The following is a 27,858-nucleotide window of genomic DNA, read 5'->3' as shown; positions in this document are numbered from 1 at the left end:
AAACACTGGCCTGGCAGTGGTGTGCTTGGAAGCCAGGCCGCGCCGGGGGTGGGAGACGGCTAGTTAAAGGGGTGTGAACAGGGGCGGGGGTGTCACAGTCCCTGTGACTGGGCCTCATGGTCAGTTTGGCGTCTTTGATTCATCTGGATGATAAAAGAAGCTTTTAAACAGAGCTCTCGGAAGGGCCCCGGCACGCTGGGGTTGACATGGGCACTGTGGCACTGTCCTCTTGCTCTGAGGGACCCCTGTTCAGGAGAATTAGAACCTCAGCCCTGCTGACCTGCTTCCTGGCCACACAAACAACTTGGCAGTCACCCCCTGCCTTCCATCGGTGCCCGAGGCTGGTGCCTCAGGGTAAAAGGTTATTCCCAGTGGGTGGCATCTAGGTTCATAATGCTTAGACAGCAACTTAATTTCAAACCAGCCCACTGCGGAGAAACCCACAGGGGACGTTGACCCTGGCCGCTGCAGCGAAGCGGGTCCGGCCAGAGCGATGAGGTGCCAGCCCAGCCATGTCCACCGTGGACGACGCTCTGGAGCAGGTCGGGGAGTTCGGCTGGTTCCAGAAGCAGGCCTTCCTGGCCCTGTGCCTGCTCTCCGCCGCCTTCGCCCCCATCTACGTGGGCATCGTCTTCCTGGGCTTCACCCCCGACCACCGCTGCCTGAGCCCCGGCGTGGCCGAGCTGAGCCGGCGCTGTGGCTGGAGCCCGGCCGAGGAGCTGAACTTCACGGTGCCCGGCCCCGGGCCGGCGGGCGACGCCTTCCCCCGCCACTGCCGCAGCTACGAGGTGGACTGGAACCAGAGCGCCCTGGGCTGCGTGGACCCGCTGGCCGGCCTGGCCACCAACAGGAGCCACCTGCCGCTGGGCCCCTGTCGGCACGGCTGGGTGTACGACACGCCTGGCTCCTCCATCGTGACCGAGGTGAGGGCAGGCCCTGCGTCTGGGGGCACGGGTGGGCTTCAGGGGCAGGGATGAAATGGCAAACCCTGTGAGGCTCAGGCTCACGTCGGGGAAGGGGGCGGGCGAGAGCTACGTGCAGCGAACACTCCGCCCGTGCCGGTCCCGTCCTGGGCACTCCGCCTTCTGCCCTGTTGAAGCCCCTGCAGACTCTGGTCTTCCAGGAGGAAATGGCCAGAGAGGCCACTGCAAGCCAAGCGCTGCTGGACTGCTTGGACATGGGTCTCCGGGGAGGCTGGGGTTCCCTTTCTTTCTGTCCCCCACCCCCTGGCTTCTCCAAGACTCTGCAGAGTTCACCTGGAGCCCAGCTTCCTCATGTCAGAATAGTGAGTCTCAGGAATCGTGGACATGTGACAGCTTCACGCTGACCACTGAGGGGGCGTGGAAGCTGCCCTGGCTTGGGCGTCAGCCGGTTTGAACCCCAGCCAAGCCTGGGCCAGCTGAGCGTCCCTGCGTGAGCTGCTCAGCCTCTCTGAGCTTCTGTCTCCTCACCGGGAAGCCAGGGGTGACAATGACCTGCCTCTCAGGGTCGTGGAGTCCGGCTGAGTCCCGGGCAGGTGCTGACCAGACAAGAGCCGGGTTACCCGGGCGGCCCCACTGATGGCGCGAGGGGCGGGGCCGTGGTGTCGAGGTCCTTGCTCGCATCGTTTAATGGGTTGTATGAGCATGTCGCTCTCAGAATATTTTAGTAAAAGGCCAGCAGATTGTTCTTTTCCCCTTCATGGACCCTTTTGAAACTGCTGCACTGTCACAAGTGTGGGCACTTGGAAGTGGGCGTCGTGGTCAATTGGCGAAATCACAGGCCAGACAGAACCTGTGCAGAGGGTGGACTGAGGAGGGCTTCCCGGAAGCCAGTGGTAACCGTGGTTTCAGTGTTGACACATTTGGGGGCAGTTACTGGGGGAAGGCTGAGTTGCAGGTGCTGGTGCAACGTGCCTTTTGTCATTGCAAGAACACCTGGCCTTCACAGCGTCCTCCGGAGACGAGAGAACTGGCTAGATGGCTCGCCACCCAGGGGCCCTGAACTGAGTACTCCCTGCGCCTCTAGAAGCAGCAGAAGATGGGGCGCTTTTTGTCCTCTGTGCCTGAGACCTGCCCTGCCCATGAAGGGTCAGAGGCGATTGTCCATCCTGTGGTTCGATAAGGGGGCTCTGAGCCGTCCTCTGTCTGGACCTGGGCTTGGTGTGTGTGTGTGCAGGGGGGACAGAGAAGAGGAGATTCCCTCCAGGGGTTTGCAGCCCGGGGGGAGGCTGGATGGTGAGAATAAGACCACATGTGGTCAAAGGCAGAGGGGCCGGTTGGCTCTAAGGGGGGGGGGGCTTAGCTGCTGAGCTGTTCCCAGGCCTCTTCTGAACGAAGGGGGCGTTTCAGTGGCATAGTGAGGAGCAGGGACAGCATGGGGCAGGGGAGTGGGAGCTGGGGTTCGGGGGAGAGGGAGATGTGTACCTTCAGGGAGCAAGGAGTTGTGGAGTTGTTAACTTGAGTAGATTTCAGAGTCCTATATAGTAGTCACGGGGGGCCCTGGCCAGTTGGCTCAGTGGTAGAGCGTCAGCCTGGCATGCGGAAGTCCCGGGTTCGATTCCCGGCCAGGGCACACAGGAGAGGCAACCATCTGCTTCTCCACCCCTCCCCCTCTCCTTCCTCTCTGTCTCTCTCTTCCCCTCCCGCAGCCGAGGCTCCATTGGAGCAAAGATGGCCCGGGCGCTGGGGATGGTTCCGTGGCTTCTGCCCCAGGCGCTAGAATGGCTCTGGTCACGACAGAGGGATGCCCCGGATGGGCAGAGCATCGCCCCCTGGTGGGCATGCCGGGTGGATCCCGGTCGGTCACATGCGGGAGTCTGTCTGCCTCCCCATTTCCAACTTCAGAAAAATACAAAAAAAAAAAAAAAAAAAGTAGTCACAGGGGACGGTGAGGGAAACATCTCACCTTCTGGCCAGAGCACAGGGTCCTCATGTAAGTAAGGTCAGCAGGTAAAACACAGGGCACCCAGTGAAACTAGAATTCAGGTAAAAAACAACAAACACTTTTTTAGGATAATTATGTCCCAGATAGCGCATGATTTTTGATATTGATAACGAAGGCTGGGAGTACAAATACCGCACGAGGCATACTTACACTAAACATAAAGTGATGTTTATCTCAATTCAAGTTCAACTGGGCACTCTTCCCCCCCCCCCTAAATCTGGTAACCCTACCTTTGTGTCAGACAAGGGAGTTTGGTCTTGTTTAGTAGCAGAGCGGGAGGACCCTACCTGGACCTTGGCACTGGCCTGGGCACTACAGTGGTGGTGGGGTCTTCCCCAGAGGGAGGAGGTGGCTGAGAAGTGAGCCCCAGTGAGAAGTGTCAACCACCATGGTTGTCACAAGAACAGGAGGAAAAGCCATTTAAAAGAAACAACCTGGGCCCTGGCCGGTTGGCTCAGCGGTGGAGCGTCGGCCTGGCGTGCAGGGGACTCGGGTTCGATTCCCGGCCAGGGCACATAGGAGAGGCGCCCATTTGCTTCTCCGCCCCCACCCCCTCCTTCCTCTCTGTCTCTCTCTTCCCCTCCTGCAGCCAGGGCTCCATTGGAGCAGGGATGGCCCAGGCGCTGGGGATGGCTCCTTGGCCTCTGCCCCGGGCGCTGGAGTGGCTCTGGTCGCGGCAGAGCGACCCCCCGGAGGGGCAGAGCGTTGCCCCTGGTGGGCATGCCGGGTGGATCCCGGTCGGGCGCATGCGGGAGTCTGTCTGGCTGTCTCTCCTCGTTTCCAGCTTCGGAAAAATACAAAAAAAAAAAAGACACAATCTGGTGGGGGCTGGGGAGGAGGAGGGACCCAATTTGTCCGAGGGTTCTGGCTTGGGGGTGATGGGCAAATGGAGGCTGGAACACAGGAGAGGTAGCAGGTGGGACAGGTAGGAGGTTGGGGAGGTGGTGGCCTTGGTGGTGGTAGCTGTCATGGAGAGGAGAGGACAGATGCCACAGGAGCTAACGAGCTTTATAAAGTGATCTGTGAGCTTCCAAGTGCCCCCCAAATCTAGGTGTTGGTGACAACCGAGAGTCCAGGAAATACTGACAGAGAGGAGAGGAGGGGGTGGTTGTAGGAGAAAGATTTGGGGGGCGGGCAGGGACAGGCTGCATTTGAAGGGCAGTGAGACTCATCCAGAGGTATGGAGGTGCTGAGACAGAGGGGGGCCTCAGGTCAGGGGGTCAGGAGAAGTGGCTCCCGGAAAGAACAGGCTCTCTGCCCACTGCTGCCAAACCGCCAGTCTCCACCCCCATCCCGAGCTGGGGCTCACTCCTGGGGAATTCACCTTAGTCATTCATTTTTGCAGAAATAACCTTTAACTTGGCCTTGCCTTGGATGTTGGAACTTGCTGCAGGGAGGACAGTGGGCCAAGTGTTAGCATGCCCAGGGCTTCACGCCCTGGGGACACCGGGCGGAGGGAGAAGGAATGTGCGGTTCCTGCCCCGTGACACCCCCCCAGGAGGCCCTGCCCTCTCTCAGCTTCAGCTCCAGCCAGCACCCCACACAGGCCCAGCGGGCACCTGACCTTGAGCGTGAGCTCAAGGTGAGAGCCGTGCTTACATCACTGTTTCCAGACTTGTCTGATCCTGGGGTCACCTGGACTCCAACTCGTAACCTGCTGAGACCTGATTCTTGGGACGCTGCCCCCTGATTTACAGACTGTCCTGACACAAGGCTCTGGCCCTGGTAAACCCAGTAGAAATAGTGGTCTGGTATAGGGCCCCGTAGGGAGTGCAGGCTTCTCCCATATTTCTTCTTCTTCTTCTTTTTTTTGTATTTTTCCGAAGTTAGAAGCAGGGAGGCAGAGAGACAGACTCCCGCATGTGCCTGACCTGGATCCACCTGGCACGCCCACCCGGGGGCAATGCTCTGCTCCTCTGGGGCGTTGCTCCATTGTGGCCAGAGCCATTCTAGTGCCTGAGTTGGAGGCCATGGAGCCATCCTCAGCGCCCTGGCCAACTTTGCCTTGGCTGCGGGAAAGGAAGAGAGAGACAGAGAGAAAGTAGAGGGGGAAGTGTGGAGAAGCAGATGGGTGCTTCTCCTGTGTGCCCTACTGGGAATTGAACCTGAGACTTCCACACGCTGGGCCGATGCTCTACCACTGAGCCAACTGGCCAGGGCCCATATTTCTTATTAGAAAACTAATCCATTGGCCACATTGTCCTTTGATAACCAACTGTCACAGGCAGAGCACTTGACAACACCTTCTTGAATTAAGAGAGGAGGCACATAATAATACTGAGATTCACCAGAAACCTTGAACTTAACTTATGAGAACGTGGTGAGAGAAGAGGAGGTGAAAGCCTTTTGTGCGTTCTGCATTGACTTTGTTTGGAGAGGGGCTGGAAGGTGACGTTTGACGAACAAATGTCCCTGTATTTTCGGCCTCTGCAGTTTAACCTGGTGTGTGAGGACTCTTGGAAGGTGGACCTCTTTCAGTCCTGCGTGAACTTGGGCTTCTTCCTGGGCTCCCTGGGCACTGGCTACATTGCGGACAGGTATGTAAAGGTCGATCCAACTAAACATGGTGCCAACACCATAAAGGGAATGGATTTTCAGGGCCAGTGGTGGAAGGCTATGGCCAGTTGGAATCTCTTGCAGAAGCTGATGGAGATAAAATGGTAGCTAGTGTCTTAGGTCCCTGTGGGAGGCAATATGGAGAAAGGTACAGAGGTTTAGGGTGGATTTCAGAGGTCGAAACTGCATGCGTATTGTATAGATGGGGCTGAGAGTAGTGGGGACAAGGCCAAGGTATATGCTTCCAGCAAGTGCCTGGGGGCAGGGCCATCTTTTGAGGTGGGTCCAGGTGGGCTGGGAACAGACTTTGTTGCAGCTGTCTGTAGGAGAAGGGGAAGGAAAAGCATGATGAATCCTGTCTTAAACGTGTTAGGATGATGTGTTCAGAGTAGCCCGTGAGACATGGAAGAGATGTCAAGTAGGCAGTTGGATGAGTTGGGCTCAGAAGAGAGGTGTGGGCTAGAGTTATATATTTGGGACTTGGCACCAGCAATTGGTGTTTAAAACTATACCCCATGTTTGAGATAAGCTAGAGGGTATATAGAGTTTCAACATGTAGACGTTGGTAGGGGAGGAGTTGCTGGTGAAGGAGATTTAGAAAAAATGACAGCAAAACAGAAGATCAACCACTTACTGGGCTAGTGTGCTGCTACAGAGGATGAGGGAGGGGCCTGGCCGAGGAGGAGTGGCCAAATCTGTGTGGCATGGCTGCCACAAGTACCCATGGTGAGGACAATGCCAGTGGAAGGTTGAAGAACGGGAGGTGATAAATTAGTTTGTGCCCTGGCCAGTTGGCTCAGTGGTAGAGCGTTGGCCTGGCATGTGAAAGTTCTGGGTTCGATTCCCAGTCAGAGCGCACAGGAGAAGTGACTAGTTGCTTCTCCACCCTCCCCCTCCCTTCATTTTTTCTTCTTCTCCTGCAGCCATGGCTCCAGTGGTTGGAGAAAGTTGGCCCTGGGCACTGAGGATGGCTCCATAGCCTTGCCTCAGGAGCTAGAATAGCTTGGTTGCCGAGCAACAGAGCAGTGGCCCCAGATGGGCAGGGTGTGTGGGGACAACTCTTTAAAACAAGTTGGTTGTGAAGGACAGCTAGAAAAAGGGAAGCACTGGAGAGGTGAAGGGCCCAGGGTGAAGAGGATGTCATCATGGAGGGAGTGAGGGACCAGAGGGCGTAGGCAGGGCTGGGCCTGAGAGCAGCAGGTGGAGGAGTCTTTGGTAGGTGACACAGGGGAAAGATGGAGGAGAAGGACGCTGGTGCCATTACGTCTGCACATGCTGAGTGAGCCGTTTATTTAGTGAAGGATCAGAAGGGTATTGGCTGGTGAGGCGGTGGCACGGGGGGAGGGGATAGACATGGAGTATCCACACGAAATGACGTGGAGTCTAGGAAGGGGGATTGCGGGGCACAGCAGAGAACCTGCTGGGCTGAGGTGGGGGTCCCGCGTGTGGGTGGGCGGGCGCACTGTGACCGGATGTGTGGGCGGGCACACTGTACCAGGATGTGTGGGCGGGCGCACTGTGACCGGATGTGTGGGCGGGCACACTGTACCAGGATGTGTGGGCGGGCGCACTGTGACCGGATGTGTGGGCGGGCGCGCTGTGACCGGATGTGTGGGCGGGCGCGCTGTGACCGGATGTGTGGACGGGCGCGCTGTGACCGGATGTGAGGTGGATACCTCGCTGCCTGTCTCCCCTCCAAGAATTTGGGACAAGAATTTAAAGATCCACCCAGACATGACGCTGGGATGAAGGCTTATGAAATAATTTGCTCAAAAGAAAGGAAAAATTATCCTCAATGGTTATGCTGTTAGAACTGAGTATTTTCCCAGAAAAACTTTTTTTTTTTTTTTTTTTTTTCGGTATTTTTCTGAAGCTAGAAACCGGGAGAGACAGACTCCCGCATGCGCCCGACCGGGGATCCACCCGGCACGCCCACCAGGGGGCGACGCTCTGCCCACCAGGGGGCGATGTTCTACCCCTCCAGGGCGTCGCTCTGCCGCTGCGACCAGAGCCACTCTAGCGCCTGGGGCAGAGGCCAAGGAGCCATCCCCAGAGCCCGGGCCATCTTTGCTCCAATGGAGCCTCACTGCAGGAGGGGAAGAGAGAGACAGAGAGGAAGGAGAGGGGGAGGGGTGGAGAAGCAGATGGGTGTTGCTCCTGTGTGCCCTGGCCGGGAATCGAACCCGGGACTTCTACACACCAGGCTGACGCTCTACCACTGCCAGAAAAACTTTTATGACCGTTGATAAAGAGTTACTATGTGCGGGGAAAGCCTGGCTTCTGGTGCCCTCTGTTAAATGCTGTTAATGATCAGACAGTCTGTTAAACACGAAGGCCGTGAGAGGCCACCCACCCTTTGCCGAGATGCTGTATGCTGAGGGACCCGGAGTCCTCTTTAAAGTGATTTCATTCACCCCAAAAGTGCCACTGCTTACTGAGGACAGATGAGGTGGGCCTTGAGGTGGGACAGTGACATCCGACAGACCCCAAGGTCCCTCAGGAAAGCAGTAGTGGTGTGTGTCCTGATCAGGACCCTTGTGCCCCTCCGACCCTGAAGATGCGACACCCTGCCTCCCCTCCCTGTCTCCTCGCCTCTCAAGGTTTGGCCGTAAATTGTGTCTCTTGGCCACCGCCCTGGTCAGCTCGGTCTCGGGCATCCTCATGGCCGTGGCACCGGACTACATCTCCCTGCTGCTCTTCCGCCTGCTGCAGGGGCTGGTCAGCAAGGGCAGCTGGACGGCTGGCTTCACCCTGCGTAAGTGTCGCCGGCCTGGTGCTTCTGTGGGTTTAAGGAAACACGGAGGCCGGCAAGTGGAGTAGAATGGGAAGGGGCCAGACGTGGAGGTGGGCGTTTTAGGGGCAGGGGACGTTGGTGGGGTCTGGAGAAATTGTGTGACTCTAGTTGCATTCGTTGTCTCTGTGTCTGGGGCAGGACTTGGTGTCCGATGGTCTCCCTTCTTTCTTTCTTTTCTTTTTTCCTCCCCTTCCCTTTCCTTCTTCTTTCTTTCCTTCTTCCCTTCCCTTCCCTTCCCTTCCCTTCTCTCCATCTTTCCTTCTTTCTTTTCACGTCTGAGAGACACATAAGGTCCCTCTCCGTCTCCTTTATTGAATCCTCTTGTCCCCAAGCCTTCCATGTGGCAGGACCCAGAACCTGTCCTCGCCCACCCCCAAACCTGTCCCACCTGCAGATCCAGCACCTCGGTCTGCAGAGTGTCCTCCTCCCGCCCCTGCGGCCAGGTGTCCTGCAGTCAGCATCAGCTCCCAGTCACCTTCCTTCTCACAGGACCCTTCAACCCCGGGGTCCATCCCCTGCCGGCTCCCCACGCCTTGGACTCACTTCCCCGGTGACTTGCTGCTGTCTGTCTCTCCTCCTCGCGTCTTTCTCAGATTTCACCCACGAGGCCCACCCACCCTTCTCTGCAAGGTCGCCCCCTCCACCCACAACCCTTCTGATTCCGCTTCCGGCCGGCGTTGAACCCTGTCCCTCCATCACACCTACTGATTCTGCCCGGGCACCTAATTGACTCGCTTGCCCTGTGTGTTATCTGCCGTCTCTTACGAAGATGCGAGGTCACAAAGCAGGGTCCTCCCCACGGAGTTCATGATGAATCCCAACACCCAGGACAGGACAGGCCCCTGGTGGACACTCACAGATATCTGTCAAATTAGTGAACACTCCTGGGGCCGTGATGAATGCTCTAGGTCAGTTTGGAGCTTGTAGGAGGGAGGCTTTGGGGTGGGGGGAGCCCGTAGACAGGTGATGAGAACCACGGACAGCCAAGGAGGGGCTGGGAAGGGGACAGCTAGAGAGAAGCAGGGATGGAACCGCGTGGTGTGTCCTGGGCAGGCTGAGGGCTACCAGCAGGATGTGGGAGGCCAGTGGGGCGTGAGCCTGGTGGTCACCTGAGAGCAGGGGAGCGGTGGGAGGAGTCCGGTGGTCACCTGGGGACAGGGGAGCGGCAAGAGGAGTCCGGTGGCGGGGCCGGGGCTCCTGAGAGGGCGGGGGAGGACCCGGGGGTCACCTGGGGGCAGGGGAGTGCAGGAGGAGTCCGGTGGCGGGTCCTGTATTTGAGGAGCCCGGGCAGTGACTGTCTCCTGTTTCAGTCACAGAGGTCGTGGGCCCGGGCTACAGAAGGACGGTGGCGATCCTGTACCAGGGGGCCTACACGGTGGGGCTTGTGCTGCTCTGCGGGCTGGCCTACGCCCTACCCCACTGGCGGGAGCTGCAGCTGGCCGTCTCCGTGCCCACCCTCCTCTGCCTCTTCTACCACTGGTACTGTGCTTCTGGGTCCCGGGACCATGCTCAGGTCGCTGAGGACCTCGGCCACCACACGGGCCAGCCCCCAAAGGTGGTGGCGGCCGCATGTACTGCCTTTTGTGCCGCTTGGGTTCCTGATGTTACAGGCTGGTCCTCGTTCTGCGGGGAGCTGCCCTTAAACAGGGTCTCTTTAGACTTGCGCCCTGCGAGACAAAGGTGACGCTCTAAGTCAGGTAGACATCCACCCGGCCGCGCAGCAGGCATTAGCTCATGATGGAATGAATGAGTAAATGAAGGAACGAATGAGTGAAACGTTCTCTGGGGAGTGTGCACCCTGCTCAGCCCAGGTGAGGTGTTACTGTTATTACCTGTGAGCGCTCGGCAGGGTCAGGAGGAAGAAGTGAGACAGATGAGTTGTTACTGTGGGAGGGGTATGGGGGTGTGGAGAGAGAGGCAGAGAGAACTATCTCATCTATGTACCTGTCGTCACCGTTTGGCTGAGGGCAGATTTTATCCGTGGGTGTCACTCAGGGGACCCCATCTCTGTCGATGAAGGCTGGCCCCTATGTGCTGTGCATTTACGTTCAGGAAGAGCCTGCCTTCTCCTCGTCAGTGTGAAATGGGCTGTCTGGCTGGAAAGGCCCCCCACGGCCGCATCTGAATGGTGGGGCATAGTGAGGGCTTTGTCAGCACGTTTTCAGCAGACCTTACGCCCGAGATTCCCGATATTTGGGTTGTGGCATCCTTGCCCCATTTGAAAGAGACAGCGTGGTGGCCATCTGATGTTCGGGGACAGTGGATACAGTTCTTTTGGGGAGATTCTGAGGTCTGTTCAGCATGGAGACAGCCTGCTGTGACCCAAGGGCAGGGGACATGTGAGCATCTGTTATGTGTGAGCGACTTCCCAGGGGGACAGGCTCCCGGCTGCGGGGGGGGGGGGGGACGGACGGATCCCTGCACCGTGGGGCGAAGGCGACAGGGAAAAAGTGACTCACAGAGCCCCTGAGTGACCCTCCTGGGCCACGGCCCCCAGCTGCTTTAGCTGAGGAATGACAGTCCCAGTGTCAGGGGGGCGGGCTGCTCTGATGAGGGCTTAACACCAGGCGAGCTCAGGGGACAATGCCACGTCCTGGTGACCTGGGTCCTCAGGTGTCTGCCCGAGTCTCCCCGATGGCTGTTACTGCAGAAGAGAAGCGCTCAAGCCATCAAGATAATGGACCGCATCGCCCAAAAGAACGGCAGACTGCCGCCCGCTGACCTAAAGGTGACAAGCTCGCCAGGGGTTCTCGTGTCACCGGGTTTTGGCTTGGGCCTGTGGCTGAGAAAGTGCCGGGTGGGGGGCTTCCTTGGGGAGTGGGGTGGGGGCACTGGCGGAGTCTGGGGCAGCAGGAGTGCGGCCACAGTGATGGCGTTGTAGGGGCGTCTCTGAGGGCCTTTCCTGCTCACGGCCGCTGGGATGCGGCGATGTTCTGACCCCCCCCCAGATGCTCTCTCTCGAAGAGGAGGTCACCGAGACGCGGAGCCCGTCGTTTGCCGACCTGTTCCGCACGCCACAGCTGAGGAAGCACACTGGCATCCTGATGTACCTGTGGTAGGGGCCCCCTTCTCCTGCTTCCCGGGGACAGACGGACGGAGCCACCCACGCCTGGGGGCCAGCCGGGGCCAGCAGGACGCCGCAGGGGGCGGAAGGAGCTTGGGAAGGAATTGAAGATGCTTTCTGAGTGGTCAGAAGGACGTCCTTGTCTGTCCCTTGAGGACTGAGTAGTGCAGGAAAGCCCTCATTTCAGTCAGCGGAGGATCTGACCTGTGAGAGGTCGATGGTCAGACGGGTGAGACAGACGGAGGTTGCTCAAGGTTGCCCCCCACCCTGCACGCCTCCCCTTTGGGGACAGCTGCGTCTTGGCTTAGCCTCGGAGCGTGTGGTGGGTCCCGGCAGGGATTCACCCATGGACCCCTTGCCCACCCCAGGGGCCACATCCCCTGCCCGGCCCCACCCTCTTTCCTCAGAGGACGTTGGGTCAGCTGTTCAGCACCACGGCCTTCGCCTCAACACGGCGGTGAGATGGGCTGTCTGGCTGGAAAGGCCCCCCATGGCCACGTCTGAATGGTGGGGCATAGTGGGAGCTTTGTCAGCACGTTTTCAGCAGACCTTACTCCAGAGATTCCTGATCTTTGGGAGTGCTCCCCCCATACCTGGGCTGAGTAGCGGGACCCTGGGCTGGGCCGACCACCCCCATCGGCTGCTGCGCTGCAGGGACACTTGTTGGCCTTGCCTTGTGACATTTATTGGAACCAAGGGTCTGAGCTAATGGGGGGGTGCCTGGCACATAGTAGACCCCCCGGTGAATATTTGCTGGAGGTTGATTGGATTACCACCGTGCCATAGACCCCACCCCCAGTTCTGTGGACGCGGACTCGCGTGTCCTCTCCCCGTTCACCGAGCACCCGCGTGTCTCCGCGCTGCCCTGGGAGCCCTGCGTCCAGCCACGCCACAGCCCGGGACGGGGCCCTTTGCTGACGCCCTCTGCCTGGGGCATCTGCTGAGGCTCTGCGTAGGTTCAGAAGCGTCTTCTGTGCGGAGGTCCAGGACCTCTGTGGACGCAGAACGCTCCCTCTTCATGCTGCTCTGCGCTGCCCTCCACCCCAACAGGCTGCCTCCCCACCTCCCAGGTGGCCTTTCCGACTCCCCTGTTCTCTGCCACCTCTCTGCCCAGTCCTCCGGCACGGTCTGCTCTTTCCTGAAGGTACAGAGCGGGCAAAGGACCCTTCTCCCCTTCCCTGACCAGGCCTCTCCCCTGTCCACACCATCCACGGGCTTCCTGGTCCTCTGAGAATAAGACCACATTTCTTTCCCTGATGCTGTGAGAAGGGACTCCACCTGGTCTGGGCCCGGGAGGCCTGCCCCCTGCACTCTCATGACCACACCTCAGGAGGCGTGCCCCCCCCCCCGCCACGTGGCTTTCAGGAAGCCATATAGCCTCTCTGTGCCTCTGTTTCCTCGCCACCCAATGGGGTCAATAATAGTACCTGTCTCCTAAGCATGTTGGGAGAATTAATGAGATAATATGTGTAAAGGGCCTTCAGTACGGGAAATACCACCCCGTTGTTTTAATGTGCAATTCATAGATGCTGCCAGAAGGTGGCAGCCCTGCACAGGCGGTAACTTTTTTTTTCTGTCTTTTTTTTTTTTGTTGTTAGGAAAGTTCCTTGCTCTCAATTAATCTGTTTATTGGGAATAGGTGACTGTTTCCATTTAACTGGCTAAAGCAGGGGTCTCAAACTCAACTCAGCATGTGGGCCGCAGAGCAAGATCACAGCCGTTCGGCGGGCCGCACTAGGTCTACAAAAGGCAACTGTTATGCAACACTTTTCTCACTGCAGTTGAAAACAAAAAAAAATCAGTACAACAAGCACAATCGTACATGCAGTTTACTCAGTGTCACAAAACGACCAGAAACTGTAGTTCGCATCACAACTGCTGTTAACTAAGCTAATATCTAGCTAGGATGCTAGAGAAATGAAAAATACAAGTAGGCCCCTAGGCTTACTTAATTTTATCCAAAATATTTTGAACTTCGTGCATTAGTCTGCAGGCCGCACAAAATTGTTTGGTGGGCCGCGAGTTTGAGACCCCTGGGCAAAAGGGCCCGCCGGGGGCACCTGGGCTTGTGTAGTTTCTCTGAGTTGCAGTGAGCGCTGTCTTTCTTCTCGACACTTTTGTCCTGTTGGGAACAATCTGGGACTAGAAACAAAAGCATCTTGATACTTCCCTGGGCACAGCTTTAAAAAGCCAGTGGGCGTGTCCCTGAGAAACTCCAGCCGTGGGCTCAGTTTTGGAGCTGATCAGTGATTAGCCTGCTGGGTGAAGGCAGCCCCTTCTTATCAACCAAAATCTCTCCTCACAGTGCAGGCGCCACCACTGTAATTGCAAAATGGTTTTAGCCTCCAAACTTACGTAGTTTTTCCAAAAGTGTCAGTGCGGCGTGCTGGAGAGGCTTGGCCATGCCTCTGCTTTGTTTTGTCCGGATGGTTAGTCTTGGAGAGGTGACAATGAGGCCAACAGTAAAAGCGCATCTTTACCGAGTGCTTGTTGTGTGCCAGGAAATATACCCAGGACCCTTTTCCCATTCACTTAATGCATACTCATGACATACCAGTGTGGGAGGTCCTGTTATGACCCCAGGTACCGATGAGGGGCTGGAGGCCCAGAGAGGTTGGGTGGCTATGGAAGGCCCCACAGCGTACCCAGCAGTCTCACCACTGCCCTCGGTGGGTCCCAGGAGGCCTGCTGGAGCAGGCGGCGAGGCGGGGCACGCGCAGGGCTCCGGGCAAGGCCAGGCACCTAGCTACCCGGTCAGTCAGCGCAGCGACCTTCCTTTGTGAGCTCTGGGAGACATGGGGGCGTGTTCTCTGTGTCCGACTCACAGAGGTCGTGATGGGAAGTGCTCCTTGTTTCAGGGCCTCTCCGGGGGACCGCTTCTGGGCTTTACGCCCCTCTTCTTGTTGCTCTGGGACATTCTAACCAGGGAACTTCCCTCGAAGGAACCGCTGAGCTGCTTGAGGACATTCTAAATTGTGACACAGCTTCTCTCCAGCTCCTGGGGTCCGGGGTCCCCCCCAACCCCGCCAGGACGCTCACGCTCTGCCCTCTGTGGAGCTCCCGTGACCCGGCCTGCCCCCTCGCGCAGGTTCACCAGCTCCGTGCTCTACCAGGGCCTCATCATGCACCTGGGCGCCACCAGCGGCAGTCTCTACCTGGACTTTTTCTACTCCGCTCTGGTGGAGTTCCCAGCGGACGTCATCATCCTCGTCACCATCGACCGCATCGGTCGCCTCTACCCGCTGGCCGCCTTCAATCTGGTGGCGGCCACAGCCTGCTTCGCCATGATCTTCATCCCACACGGTGATTGTCCGCCTCCATCGTCCTCCTGGTGACTGGCGTGTGGGAGCTGTTCCTCCGGGTGGATAAGCTCCTAGAACAAGAACACAGACAGAGGCAGGGTGTGACCTTAGCTTACATGGGTTTTTTTTGTTTTTTGTTTTTTTTAATTTTAAATCGAGGTATAACCTACACACAGTGAGCAAATGCTAAGTGTACAAGGCGATGTGTTTATACCTGGGTACCACAGCCATAGATAAAGACGCAGAAGTGCCAACCCCCAGGCAGGTGGTTCACTCCTCCTTCTTCACAGTCCACGCTTGCCACCCTCCCCTCCCCCCAGCCCACAAGGTCACCACTACCCTGACTGCTGCCACCACAGAGTCATGGTGACTGTTTTTATTTTTTATTTTTTTATTTTTTTTTTCTGAAGTGAGAAGCAGGGAGGCAGGCAAACAGACATGTGTCCAACTGGGATCCACCCGGCACGCCCACCAGGGGGCAATGCTCTGCCCATCTGGGGCGTTGCTCTGTTGCAACCAGAGCCACTCTAGTGCCTGAGGCAGAGGCCATAGAGCCAGCCCCAGCGCCCGGGCCAACTTTGCTCCAATGGAGCTTCGGCTGCAGTAGGGGAAGAGAGAGACAGAGAGGAAGGAGAGGGGGAGGGGTGGAGAAGCAGATGGGCGCTTCTCCTGTGTGCCCTGGCCATGAATCAAACCCAGGACTTCTAGTGCTGGGCTGATGCTCTACCACTGAGCTAACCGGCCAGGGCCTAATGGTGACTGTTTTAAATTTTGTATCAATGGAAACCTACCTCATGTCCTCCTTGGAGCACCTCGTTTTGCTCGTGCATCATGGTGTCACCTGAGTGTGGAGTGCGTACTTTTTGTGACTGTAGGATGCCCTGCCCGAGCAACCCCTCCATCCACTCCCCTGTCGCGGGCTTTGCCCTCCCTGCATGGGAAAAAGCGAGGGTGACAGCGTGCCCCTAAAATAGGTGTTACCCATTTTCTACCCCATTACCATGTTTCTAGGATCTTGATAAGATATAATAATTGAGCAAGTTACACTGCTCACAAAAATTAAGGGATATTTTAGTGCTTCCTATTCATTTTGAAATATCCTCTAATTTTTGTGAGCAGTGTATTATTCTTACTATTAGTAGTAGTAGTAGTAATAGCATGAAGTGCCAGGAGCCTGAGGTCTGTGAGCAGTGTATTATTATTATTATTAGTAGTAGTAGTAGTAGTAATAGCATGAAGTGCCAGGGAGCCTGAGGTCTGTGAGCAGTGTATTATTATTATTATTATTAGTAGTAGTAGTAATAGCATGAAGTGCCAGGAGCCTGAGGTCTGTGAGCAGTGTATTATTATTATTAGTAGTAGTAGTAGTAGTAGTAATAGCATGAAGTGCCAGGGAGCCTGAGGTCTGTGAGCAGTGTATTATTATTATTATTAGTAGTAGTAGTAGTAATAGCATGAAGTGCCAGGGAGCCTGAGGTCTGTGAGCAGTGTATTATTATTATTAGTAGTAGTAGTAGTAGTAATAGCATGAAGTGCCAGGGAGTCTGAGGTCTGTGACCAGTGTATTATTATTATTAGTAGTAGTAGTAGTAGTAATAGCATGAAGTGCCAGGGAGCCTGAGGTCTGTGAGCAGTGTATTATTATTATTAGTAGTAGTAGTAGTAATACTAGTAGTAATAGCATGAAGTGCCAGGGAGCCTGAGGTCTGAAGCGTCCACAATCACCTGGGCAGCCACCCTCTCCACTCGCCTCTACCTAGTCCTTATCACCTTGGACCAAAATCATTCATTCTCTCCTCTGGGAAATAACCTTGATTATCTTCTATGTGACCAGTGGTATTGAGGAGCTGGGTCTCAGCAGTGAGCAAACTAGAGGAAGTTTCTGCTTCATGGGGCTTACACTGTAGGGCAACCTTTTCCATCTCATGGCACACGTGAACTAATGACAGGAATTCTGTGGCACACCAGAAACGGTATTATATTTTTTGCTGATCTGACAAAAAAAAAAAAATAGGCATCATTTTGATTCATTCACACTGAATGGCTATTTTGTGGGCTGTTGTCATTTTGTTTTCATTTGACAATCTAAGGGAAAAGAGGGTCCTGGCTGGTTAGTTCAGTGGATAGAGCATCAGCCTGGTGTGCGGACGTCCTGGGTTCGATCCCTAGTTCAATCCCTGGCCGGGGCACACAGGAGAAATGACCATCTGCTTCTCCTCCCTCTCCCCCTTCTCTCCCTCTTCCCCTCCCTCAGCCAGTGGCTCGATTGGTTTGAGCATTGGCTCCGGGCACTGAGGATAGCTTGGTTGGTTCGAGTGTTGGCCCCAGACAGGGTTGCTGGGTGGATCCTGGTTGGGGCACATGCGGGAGTCTGTCTCTCTCTCCCCTCCTCTCACTAAGAAAAAAAAAATTATTTAAAGTAAAAAAAAAAATGTTTGGAACCAAACATGATTAGAAATCTGGATGAGTTCCAGGCCTGCTGCCGAAGAGATCCACATCTGCTGTGGACCTGCTACGTTGCTGACACTCTGCTAGCAGCTGCACTATCGCATGATAATGAAAAAGCCAGCCCATACAGAGTGGCCATGGTGGACACTGGACGTATAGTCTCTCTTGGTCTCACAATAGCCTGTAAGCTGGGCTTAGTGATTCCCATTTTACAGATGAGGAGACTGAGGCACAAAGAAGCATACGGCCTCCCTCACCCATGCAGATGACAGGAGGCAGAGCAGACATTTAAAAGTTACATTTTCACCCCCACCCAGTGGGGCCTCCCCTCATGTGTTATGATCAGGACTCAGTTGAGTCACCAAACATCAAGGGTTAGTGAAGACAAACTCTCCAGCCTTTTCGGCTCTAAGTCCTAGGAGCTCCTCACGGGAGGTAACTCCGCGGTCACAGTCCCCACCCGCGGTCCCCATCGTGTGTTTCCTCCGCAGAGCTACACTGGCTGAGCATCGTGGTAGCCTGTGTTGGCCGGATGGGAATCACCATCGTGTTCCAGATGGTGTGCCTGGTGAACGCCGAGCTGTACCCTACGTTCATCCGGTGAGTGCGCGGCGGTGGCGGCGGGGGTGACGCTGGGGAGAGCTTTGGGCAAGCCCGGCTCCGTGAGGACCAGCACTGGCAGGACAGCTGGCTGACCGCGGTGACACTGGGATGGAGGTTGGGTGTCAAGGAGATGGTCAAAGGCTCTTCATAATGGAGAGCGTGACATGGGAAGGCTGGAGTGACCAAGGTCATGTTGTGCTCTGTGAGGGCAGCACCAGCACAGAGGTGTCTGTCTAATGGGGTGTCCTAGGACTCAGTTCTGAGGCGAACACCCTGGGAGCCATGTGGACACCACGGTGCGGAGCTCCGTCCCACAGGACCACCCCCCACTTCAGACGCCAGTTGCGGGTCCCACACCGTCCAGCTGTACTTCTGATCAATTGGCCATAAACCAGGGTCCCCACAACCCCCTCCTCAACTTCGGTGATTTGCTCTAATGGCTCGCAGAGTTCAGTAAAACCCTTACCAGTACATGTAGGAAGGGTTTAATGAAAGATATCAAAGAACGGCCACATTTAGGGGTCAGCACGAGCTCTGGAGGGGTCCTGAGCACAAGAGTTTCTGTCTCTGTAGAGTTAGGGCACAGCGCCCTCTGGGTACATGGATGTGTTCACCCCAGAAACTTTCTGAACCCCATAGTTGAGGGTTTTATGGAGGCTCCATTATTTGGGCACAATTAATTACATCACTGGCCATTGGTGAGTAACTTTCCCTCCCTCCCTGGAGGTTGGGGTGTGTGACAACTGTGTGTGCTCTTCGACAAGGTTAACATTCAGAAAACTGAGTCACAGGAAGGTCTTTTCTGTTCTCTGTATTTTATCAGGAACCTTGGAATGACGGTGTGCTCCTCCCTGTGTGACTTGGGTGGGGTCCTCACTCCCTTCCTGGTCTTCAGGCTGATGGAGGTGTGGCGAAGCTTGCCCCTTGCTATGTTTGGTAAGACTTCACCGGGCATTGACTAGGCTTTTGTCCCAGGCTGGTGTGAGGGCGCAGTGACTGTGTGATGAGTGGGTGACACCCCTCAGCAAGGTGACCAGAGGCAGGATGGCACCTGCACCTCTGTGGTCTCCTGACTCATGCCGTCTGGCTTCATGGGAAAGATCAGATGTCACGCCTAGCAGGTGGGTCGGAGGTCTGCCCCTGTCGCTCCAGAGTTCAATAGTTCCTCCTGCAGGACAGAGTCCGAGGGGCCTTCTGATGTAGCCTCCTGATTTCTTAGGAGTTTGACTCCTGACTCTTGTGCATTTAACATGTAATTGCTGGAGGTTTGAAGACCTAAATTTGTCATACCTCTTATCTTTCTGGATCTTAGCAATTGAGAACACCCACAAAAATAGAAATGGGAATCCAAGTTCAGCTTTTCACTGATGAAGTTAAGTTCCGGAGCGACTTTCTTCTCTCCCCAAACCTAGACTTGGGTGCCGTGGACCACCAGCGTGGCTCCCAATAATGGTGCGGAATTAAGGAAACATACTCATCAAGAAGAAATGGGACTGGGAGGACTCTTCAAATGCTAATGGCAATATCTGAGTGCCCCATAGCCCCAGTTTGCTTTATTATATAGCCATATGCAAATCAAGGAAGTTCTTGATACAAAGTTACACATCCAAGGCTAAAACAGGAACTCTCCCAAGGCATAAACAGGAATCCCCCCACCATGCATAAGTGAAATCAACCAACATCTGAACAAACAAAGAGTAAGAGGAAGGGCATGTAAGTTGCTTCCAGCAACTTAAGGAAGCAAGTGAAGTGGGTGCAAATACTCAGCCTCACAGCCAATATGGAGGTGGAGAAGGGAGAACTCAGCACTTTGCCAAGCCTCAATCTACAAAGGCTTTCTGCCATTTATGGTCCACAACACTTAGGGATCTCTCAGACCCTAATTATCCATTGGTGGGAGCCAAAATGGCTAGTCATGTGCCCAGCGCTGCCATGCCTGGGCCAGGTGAATCCACCAGCAAGCAGCAGGGAGAGAGAGGGAGGGAGGGAAAGAGAGGGCGAGAGTAACAACAGAGGCCCGCATAAATCTCAGCTATACTCTATCGCGTATGTAGGTAGAAGAAGATAATATTAATAGGTATTAACTATAATATATACTATAAATATATAAAGTATATATAATATATAGAAATATAGAAATATATACTATAAACAAATATAGAAATATATACTATAAACATATATAAGTATAAATATACAATATATAAATATATTCATATATAAATATATATATAATATATACTATAAATATATAGTGTCTATACTAAAATATAAATATATACTATAAAATACATATAAAATATGTTAACTATAACAAATATATAGTATAAAGTATATATGCTATAAGTATATAAATATATACTTATATATTTATTTATAGCATACATAGTCTATCTTATATATTTAGTCACAATTGAGTTTCATAAATCTCCTGATGGTTAAGGGTCAGTTACTGTAGAGCTTTATACTCATGTGGGAGTAGAATGAAGGAAATAGTCATCCCCTTTCTTACTCTGACATTTCCCAGTTACCCTGTTGTTTTCATTTTGTAGATGTTCCTGACGTGTTTTTTTTTAAGTGTCTCTCGCACATGTGTGTTCTGGGCGTGTCCTTAGTTAGCTGTTGCCATTCCCGTAGCTGGTATTGGCTCTGGCCTAATGTCTGCACTTGCAATCTGTCTCCTTTGAAGCGGTGTTTGGCCTGGTTGCCGGGGGCGTGACGCTGCTTCTTCCGGACACCAAGGGCGTCACTTTGCCCGAAACCATCGAGGACGCGGAGAACCTCCGGCGGTGAGCCTGTGGGGGCCCCATTAGACCTGTGTTTCAAGAGCATTACACTCTCCATTTCTCCTGTAGGAAATATTCAGATAATTGTCTTTCTAAAAAATTACTCCAGAGCTGGTATATAGAGAAACACAACAGCCGTTGTCTTTATAAGGAAAGAGTGACGGGCACAGATGTGCATTTCTGGTTGATAGTTATCTATTCTAAACCGTGAGACAGGGAGCAATTTCCCTGTGATGCCGGCTGTGCAAACACAGGAATCCTAGCTCACCCTGAGAGTTACTAGCTGTCAGTTGAGATCTCTTTTTATTTCTATCTTAAATTTTTTATTTATTAATTTTTAGAGAGAGGAAAGGAGAGAGAGAGAGAGAGAAACATCAATTTGTTGTTCCACTTATTTATGCATTGATTGGTTGATTTCTCGTATGTGCCTTGACCGGGGATCGAACCTGCAACCTTGGTGCATTGGGACGACGCTCCAACTAACACAGCTACCCAGCCAGGGCGAGAGCGATTTTTAAATCAGTCTGCTGTCCTCTTACTAATTGTTGGTTCAGACTCCTTAGTGACTTTCTTCACGAAGAATGATTTAAGAGTTTCATTCTTGTGCCAGGGACTAGTGCTTTAAGGGAGTCTCAGATTCTGGTCTGAAAACAGTAAGAAAGGAGAGAGAAATGTGCCCTACAAGGTGAGCTCCCTCAGGCCACTTTTTCAGTCACAGCTCCGTGGATTCTGCAGTAAGAACACACACGTCCCTGTGAAGTAGAGAGCATGGTCTGTGGAGTCATGAAGACTCGGGGTTCAATTCTGTGCAATAGCCACCTTAGCCAACACTCACGTGTCGACTTCGCTGAAGGCTCTGTGTGCATTCTCACCCAGCCCTCTCGATGCACGAGCAGGCGGCCGCCATGGTGATCGCACCCATTCTAATCCTACCGCTGAGGGAGATAGTGCCCGGTACCCCCAAGTCCAAGATTCGAAATGGACTCTGGGCTCTGATGGGCTGGAGTTAGGCAGCAACACAAGAGAAGGTCTATTTCCAGGGTCAGCAGTGCCTCCTATGAGGGGCCGGGTGGTGAGACCTTAGACCACACTGTCTCAGGGGGCCTGCTCAGGTCAACGGCACAGAAGCAGCGTTAGATGGCACGTGAGCCAATGAGTGTGGCAGGGTCCCAGTAAGGCCTCCTTTGTGGATCTTGAAATTTGATTTTTCATCTAAATGTTCAAGTGTCAAAAAATAATATTTTCACTTTGATTATTTTTTTATTTTTCTGAAGTTGGAAACGGAGAGGCAGTCAGACAGACTCCCGCATGCGCCTGACCGGGATCCACCCGGCATGCCCATCAGGGGGCAATGCTCTGTCACAACCAGAGCCACTCTAGCGCCTGAGGCAGAGGCCACAGAGCTATCCTCAGTGCCGGGGCCAACTTTGCTCCAATGGAGCCTTGGCTGCGGGAGGGGAAGAGAGAGACAGAGAGGAAGGAGAGGGGAAGGGGTAGAGAAGCAGATGGGCGCTTCTCCTGTGTGCCCTGGCCGGGAATCGAACCCGGGACTCCTGCACGCCAGGCCAATGCTCTACCACTGAGCCAACCGGCCAGGGCCTCACTTGACCTGTGGTGGCGCAGTGGATAAAGCGTCAACCTGGAAACGAGGTGGCCGGTTCAAAACCCTGGCTTGCCTGGTCAAGGCACATATGGGAGTTGATGCTTCCTGCTCCTCCCCCCTTCTCTCTCTCTCTCTCTTCCCCCCCCCTCTAAAATGAATAAATAAAAAAAAATTAAAAAAAAACAAAACAACATTCTTAGCTTGCAGGCCATACAGAACAGACTATGGGCCAGAACCGGCCCGCGGACCACTGTCTGCTGACACCTTTTCTCCTCTGTTGCTCTCCTGTTCTCTCTTTTTGTTTTGAGACTTGGGCTCCTGGCCAGCTTGGCAACATTTTCCTTAATCAAGATGTCAATTGTGTATGTAATTTACCTTTAGTTTATTATTTTTTCCTGGTTCTTTCAGGAAAGCAAAGCCCAAAGACAAGATTAAGCTTCGGACCCGGACCTCAGAACCGTGGGCATCAGAGAGAGATGCTTCGCTGGGGACCGAGGAGCAGAGATGAGCATGGAGTTTTCATGTCCCAAGCGCTTCCTTCCTGGCCCTCTTCCTCACATGGGCCTGCCCCCAAATTAGTATCAACCCGAAAGCACAGTCGAGGGGCCGGGTCCTACTTCGCTTTCCTTCCTTCAAGTCTCCCAAAGCCCGGCTGACGTATCCACTTGCCCTTCCTACTGAGAGCCGGTGGTGGTTAGCAGTTACCAGTTACTGAAGCGTTTTAAAGACCCGATAGAATTTGAATACAGCTCTGAAAGAGGCCCCTAGAAGTGGTTTCCGAGAATGTCGTGTTTTCTGCCGTCTCTGAAGGAAAGTGTCATGTCTGCAGAAATCTATGTTGGCTTCTGGGAGGGTTCAGGGTTCTTAAGGACGGCAACTCTCCCAGCAAACGATACCCCAATCGCGTGGCCGTATGTGTGATGGAATGAGAGAGGGCCAGGGGTCCTATCGCCTTCTTAGGAAAGAAGTTTCTGCCACCTATGTTCCAGGAATATTTCATTGTATTTCACTCTTGGTTTTGTTTTTCTGTTGGTGATTCTACGAGGTGAACTCATAGGCCAATGATGAATGAACTAACACAGTAAATGCAGGACAGGGAAAAAGTAGGTTTACAGTTTTGTTGTTTTGTTTTTTGGTATGGAAAATAATATGATAATCGATAAAGAATAATACAGGAATAAAGTGCTTCACATACTCACCACTGAAAACCTACTCTTGCCCCATTCTGTGTATCAAAAAGAGGTCAGTTTACCATGAGTTACGTGGTAACTGGTCCAGATGAAGGTTCGAGAATTGATTTTCTTCCTGGAGTACACACACACAAAAATTATTTTAAGATGTCTTCACCCATGAGACACCCCACAGAGACAACATAGTAGCCAGCCTTCAGAGTACACGGGGGTGGGGGGAGGGAGCTTCTCTAAAGCCAGCTGGAGGCACAAAGAGAGACGGTGGTTGTATTATTAACAGCTGCGGTCTGGTTGGCTACCCCAAGTGAAGACCTCGGGAACTCGATCTCACGGTATCCAGTTCCGATCAGTATTTGGTCTTCCCTCGAGAGTGGACATGGGCCACTTGGAAAGCTGAAGCTTTGACCTTGGGTGGGGGGAAGCCTTGTCTTCCCGATTCTGTTTTGTTAAAACCCACCAGGAGACAGGGAGGGGAATTCTGCTTCATTGTAGCTTCTCCTGACTCTGTATCTCATTTCTCTGACCTTAATGATGACACTCTGTACTGGCCACAAAAACAGGGCTACCTGTTTTACTGAGCTTTGCAGAGATTGCATTATTATTGTTGTTATTATTTTACAGAGTGAAGGGGTGTGGCAACCTAGTGTCTAGTGGAGCTGTTGGTGCCATTTCCCTGGCAGACTGGTATGATGGTTAGCAATTTCTTTCTGGCTTAAAGTGTTTTTAAAATTAAGCTATGCACATGGTCTTTTTAGACATAATGATTAACAAACTGCAATATTATGTAACAACTTTTAGACCCATGTGAGTTGCCTCATTGCGATACTCGATACTCGCTTTGTCATAGCCGTCTGGGACCGAACCCACAACATCTCTGAGGTTGGCTTGTCCATAAATTTCAGGCTGTAAATCATTTCCTACGATGTGTATTAACAATGTCTCATCTCCAACTTTTCTTAGAATCCTTTGGCAAAACTTCCGAGGAAGGCTTTAAACAAAGGGAGTTCCTCATTAAAACTTCCAGCTTTCTTTCTGCTCCATAGATGTGTCCGAACAAACCCGCCGTGCGCTGGCCTGGCAGGAGGAAGGTCGGCCGGTGCTGACTTACAAACCCTGGGTCTCCATGCGGTTGGTCCGGACAGTGGAGTGCGTGTGTCTGTGTTCCCTAAGAGAGCGGGGACTGAAACAGGGTAACTGTTTCTTTCGTATGTTTAAGAAGTTAGAGGACGCCTGCCCCGCCCAGGGAAGCCCAGAGCCCAGCCCAGGGGCCGCTGTCTCCCTGCTGTGCCGGGCACGGCGTCCCTCCCCGGGTCCCAGTAACGTGGCACCTTCCCGTCACGTCACCCACATTGCAGGAGACGCGGAGCACGGCCTTTGAGGACGCTTCCTGGCCGCCGCGCACCGTTCCGCTCCGTACCCCACTGACCAGCACATCTAGAGTCAACGGGAACTTGGGGTTCCATTACTGAAGAAGGAGCTAAGGATGGGTATTAGAGGCCAACCAGCTGTTTGTGCTCTGGCTGGCGAGACGGCTGACCCTCCAAAACAAATTTGAGGGTCTCAGAGGAGTGGAGGGGACCTGCCTTATTGGCCCTAGGTGGCCATGATTCCCTTGGGAGGGACATCCAACACCATGGCCTGGGAGGGTTGGGTATGTGTGGCTGGACGGGTGTCTGAGCTGGGGGCCCGAGGCAGCTTCAGAGTCTGGTGCCGTGAGTGTGCAGGGCAGGCAAAGGCTCTCGCACGTGGTAAGCACAGCACGGTGTGGCACGGGGCTGTCGTGACGGGGTGACAGGGCACCCTCAACAGCTGGAGTGTGGACCCCACACGTGGCACCCCTAGGCCACCCTCTGTAGTTTGCTGTCCAGCCTGGGGGGGGTCCAGACCACTCTTGAACTGTTCAAAGGATGCTTTTATCTGCTCTGGTATCATCGTCTTCGTCATTCATATTATTAATGCCATCTACAGTTGTTCTTCATGAAACAAAGAGCTCTTTAAACATTTGGTGGTTGACCTGTGGGAGGCAAGGCTTTTGTGGCCTAATTTTAGTCTCAGTCCAAATTTGAATTTTTGGCCCAAGTGTCCTAAAAGTATTTACGCTTTCAGTAGCTGGGGCTGCCTCTCGTCTCCCTGCGACCAGGGCCTGTGGGACCGGCTCATGGGCACCCCGGGCACCCAGATTATTCTCTCCTACGTCATTTGCTGAAAAAGAAAATTAAAATTTCAAGACAGGTTTCTGTGGCTAGGGGCCTAGAAGCAAGACAAGCTCGACACTCAGGATGCACAGGGGGAATGTTTTTGCCAAAGAGCAAGGACTGTCCGAGACGCCTACGGTGAGGTGGTGCTGGGACAAAGATGCCTAAATGTGGAAGGTTCGCGATGGCCAGCCGGAACGATTCCAACACCGCAAAAGCAATAATTATAATTAATTGGAGTAAGTGGAGACTATAAAAAGAGTTCATGATAATACTCCAAAGGGACAAATAATAGGAGCTGTGCCAAGGGAAAAACACACATGAGTTGCTCATAAAGTTTATGAGATGTTCCGTTAAGTGTTCAACACAACTAATGTGAGTTCTCTAGTCAAGGTTAGATTAGCGCCAGTGTTCATCAGAGATAAGAAACAGATGTAGAGAAGGACTAAAACATGCCTCAAGCATCTAATGTTTATGGATTGATAGTTTTAAAAATAAAACATGTTGCCCTCCACCCCCGAACTAAAGTGATCTAGAAACTGAGGTCAACCCTCTCAGGGGCTCAGTCCCAGTTGAATGGAGAATGTCGACTTGGTTGGTCGCCATGGTAGCGGATGGGCGGTACCGGGGTGGAGGCCTGGCCGGCGGAGGGGGAGAGGAGGCCCGTGGTGGTTACCTCAACCACAATTCAAAATACCAAGACATAGCTACAGCCGTGGGCCTCACTGCCCAGCAACCCTGAGGTTGTGGCTTGGGCAGAAATTGTCACATTATTTTAAGTCCCCTTTAAAATATTTAAAAAAGTAGTAATGAGATTTCAAAATAATACAGCTTCTTAATTCATACTGAAAAATTAGGAATGATGAGACGGTTTCTTCCTACTTTATCACATCCTTCACAAAAAAGTGTGCTCAAACCTTCAGAGGGCAAGTCACCCCCAACAGGGAGCCATGAAAGGTCCCGCCATGAGGACAGACACAAGCCTGTCCACTTCCTCCCGCGACTGTGGACGGCTCTGTGGCTGGCATCGGAGGGGCCAAAGTCAGGGGAAGAACTTATGACCAAATCCAAGGGCACGGAGGAATTTGTTTGGGGGTCTGGGAAATTCAACTTAAGACCCACCGTCCTGTGGCATTTGGAGTTTCTGGAAGATTTGTGCCCATTCTAGAAAGTGTGGTCCCCGTGGACCAGCTTGTCCTGTCCTGGCTGCTGTTGTTCAAAGCTGAAGACACGAATCAATGTGTCTGGACGAGACCACTGAGGATCCAGGGCCCGAACGAATGGCTGCTCCCTCGGGGCGAGAATGACAGATTTCCTGGACAAATGATGCTTGGACTGACTGACCGCCGCCCCCATCCCCAAAGGCTGATGTGAAATCTTGTTCTAGGCAGGCTTTGTCTTAAAGGTCAGTTGTGTAATGGGCCACCCCCATCCCTGGGAAAGGGCTGGGTATTCTAACCTTTGGTGCGGAAATCCTGGTTAGTTTAGTTAAAGTAGTATATTTCTGCCAGGGCTTCTGTGGGAGCCGCTGAGTAAAAAGATGTCGAGACCCTAGTGGATGGTGAGTTAAAGGAAAATGGTACCCTTGGTAATAATACAGATCAACACCGAGGACATACAGTGAATGCATGGATGACTTATCCGAGACGAATGAATGGTGGTTTCCGCATGGAGACCATGATGAATGGTGGTTTCCGCATGGGGACCATGAATCACACTGTTGGATATTGTTGAATCATGTCTAGATTGATCATCATTGTGAGGTTACATGACTGGATCCTCCCTTTTCCCCTTTTCTTTTGTCTGGGACAAATAAAGGCCAAAATCAAGGAATACTATGCCTCAAGAAATCTCTTATTTGCTTCTATCCATTGATACCAATTCATCAATCCGATCAGCCACCATTAATTCATTTAGCTGTCGTTGATTGACCATCTGTTATGTGCCAGACATGGTTTCCAGTCCTGTGAACCCTGTAAGAGAACAAGATAGGCAAGATCTCTTGCTTGTTTCTAACTTAAATTTTATTTGGGGGAGACAGACTAAAAAGAAGTAAACAAATGATCAAAGTAATTTCAGAAGGAAATAAAGTCACTCAGAATGACAAAACACAGACCAGTGTGAATGACCCTCCAAACCCACCCCGGGGCTACTTTAGTTTAAGTAACTGCATAATAATTTTTTCTTTTTCTCAAATAAGGAACATAAAAACATTTATACCATGGTTCCTAAATGGGCGAATAATCTCCCCCCCCTTTTTTTTTTACTGAAGAAGGATTAATAATACTGTACATGTACATTCTTTTAGTTGATGTTCTTTGCTTAGGGACCTTCCTGGCTCCTGGTTACAACACCCCCTCCGCAGTCTGTTTAGAGATTTGTGTCTTCGTTT

General features: G+C 53.1%; 1 protein-coding gene across 1 annotated transcript; it reads left to right on the top strand.

The window, feature by feature from the left end:
* The first annotated feature begins 134 nt into the window (after positions 1 to 134).
* On the top strand, positions 135 to 25,974 carry SLC22A1 (solute carrier family 22 member 1). The gene is made up of 11 exons (XM_066372902.1): positions 135 to 923; positions 5,359 to 5,462; positions 8,082 to 8,236; positions 9,586 to 9,754; positions 10,889 to 11,003; positions 11,224 to 11,330; positions 14,428 to 14,642; positions 17,581 to 17,689; positions 18,516 to 18,628; positions 20,382 to 20,481; positions 22,490 to 25,974. Exons 1-11 carry the CDS (start codon positions 513 to 515, stop codon positions 22,587 to 22,589), a joined length of 1,698 nt encoding a protein of 565 aa, XP_066228999.1. The 5' UTR covers positions 135 to 512; the 3' UTR covers positions 22,590 to 25,974.
* The last annotated feature ends 1,884 nt before the right edge of the window (positions 25,975 to 27,858 follow it).

This window comes from Saccopteryx leptura, chromosome 3, assembly GCF_036850995.1.
Source record: "Saccopteryx leptura isolate mSacLep1 chromosome 3, mSacLep1_pri_phased_curated, whole genome shotgun sequence".
Lineage (NCBI taxonomy): Eukaryota > Metazoa > Chordata > Mammalia > Chiroptera > Emballonuridae > Saccopteryx > Saccopteryx leptura.
The sequence above is the reverse complement of the archived record's forward strand: the minus strand, read 5'-3'. Positions and strand labels throughout refer to the sequence as shown.

Excerpts from the sequence above, each read along its gene's own strand:
- SLC22A1 (XM_066372902.1), top strand. The coding sequence starts at position 513 with ATGTCCACCGTGGACGACGCTCTGGAGCAGGTCGGGGAGTTCGGCTGG. Across the intron at positions 5,463-8,081 it reads ACTGGCTACATTGCGGACAG|GTTTGGCCGTAAATTGTGTC; the intron begins GTATGTAAAGGT and ends TCGCCTCTCAAG. Across the intron at positions 11,331-14,427 it reads GGCATCCTGATGTACCTGTG|GTTCACCAGCTCCGTGCTCT; the intron begins GTAGGGGCCCCC and ends CCCCTCGCGCAG.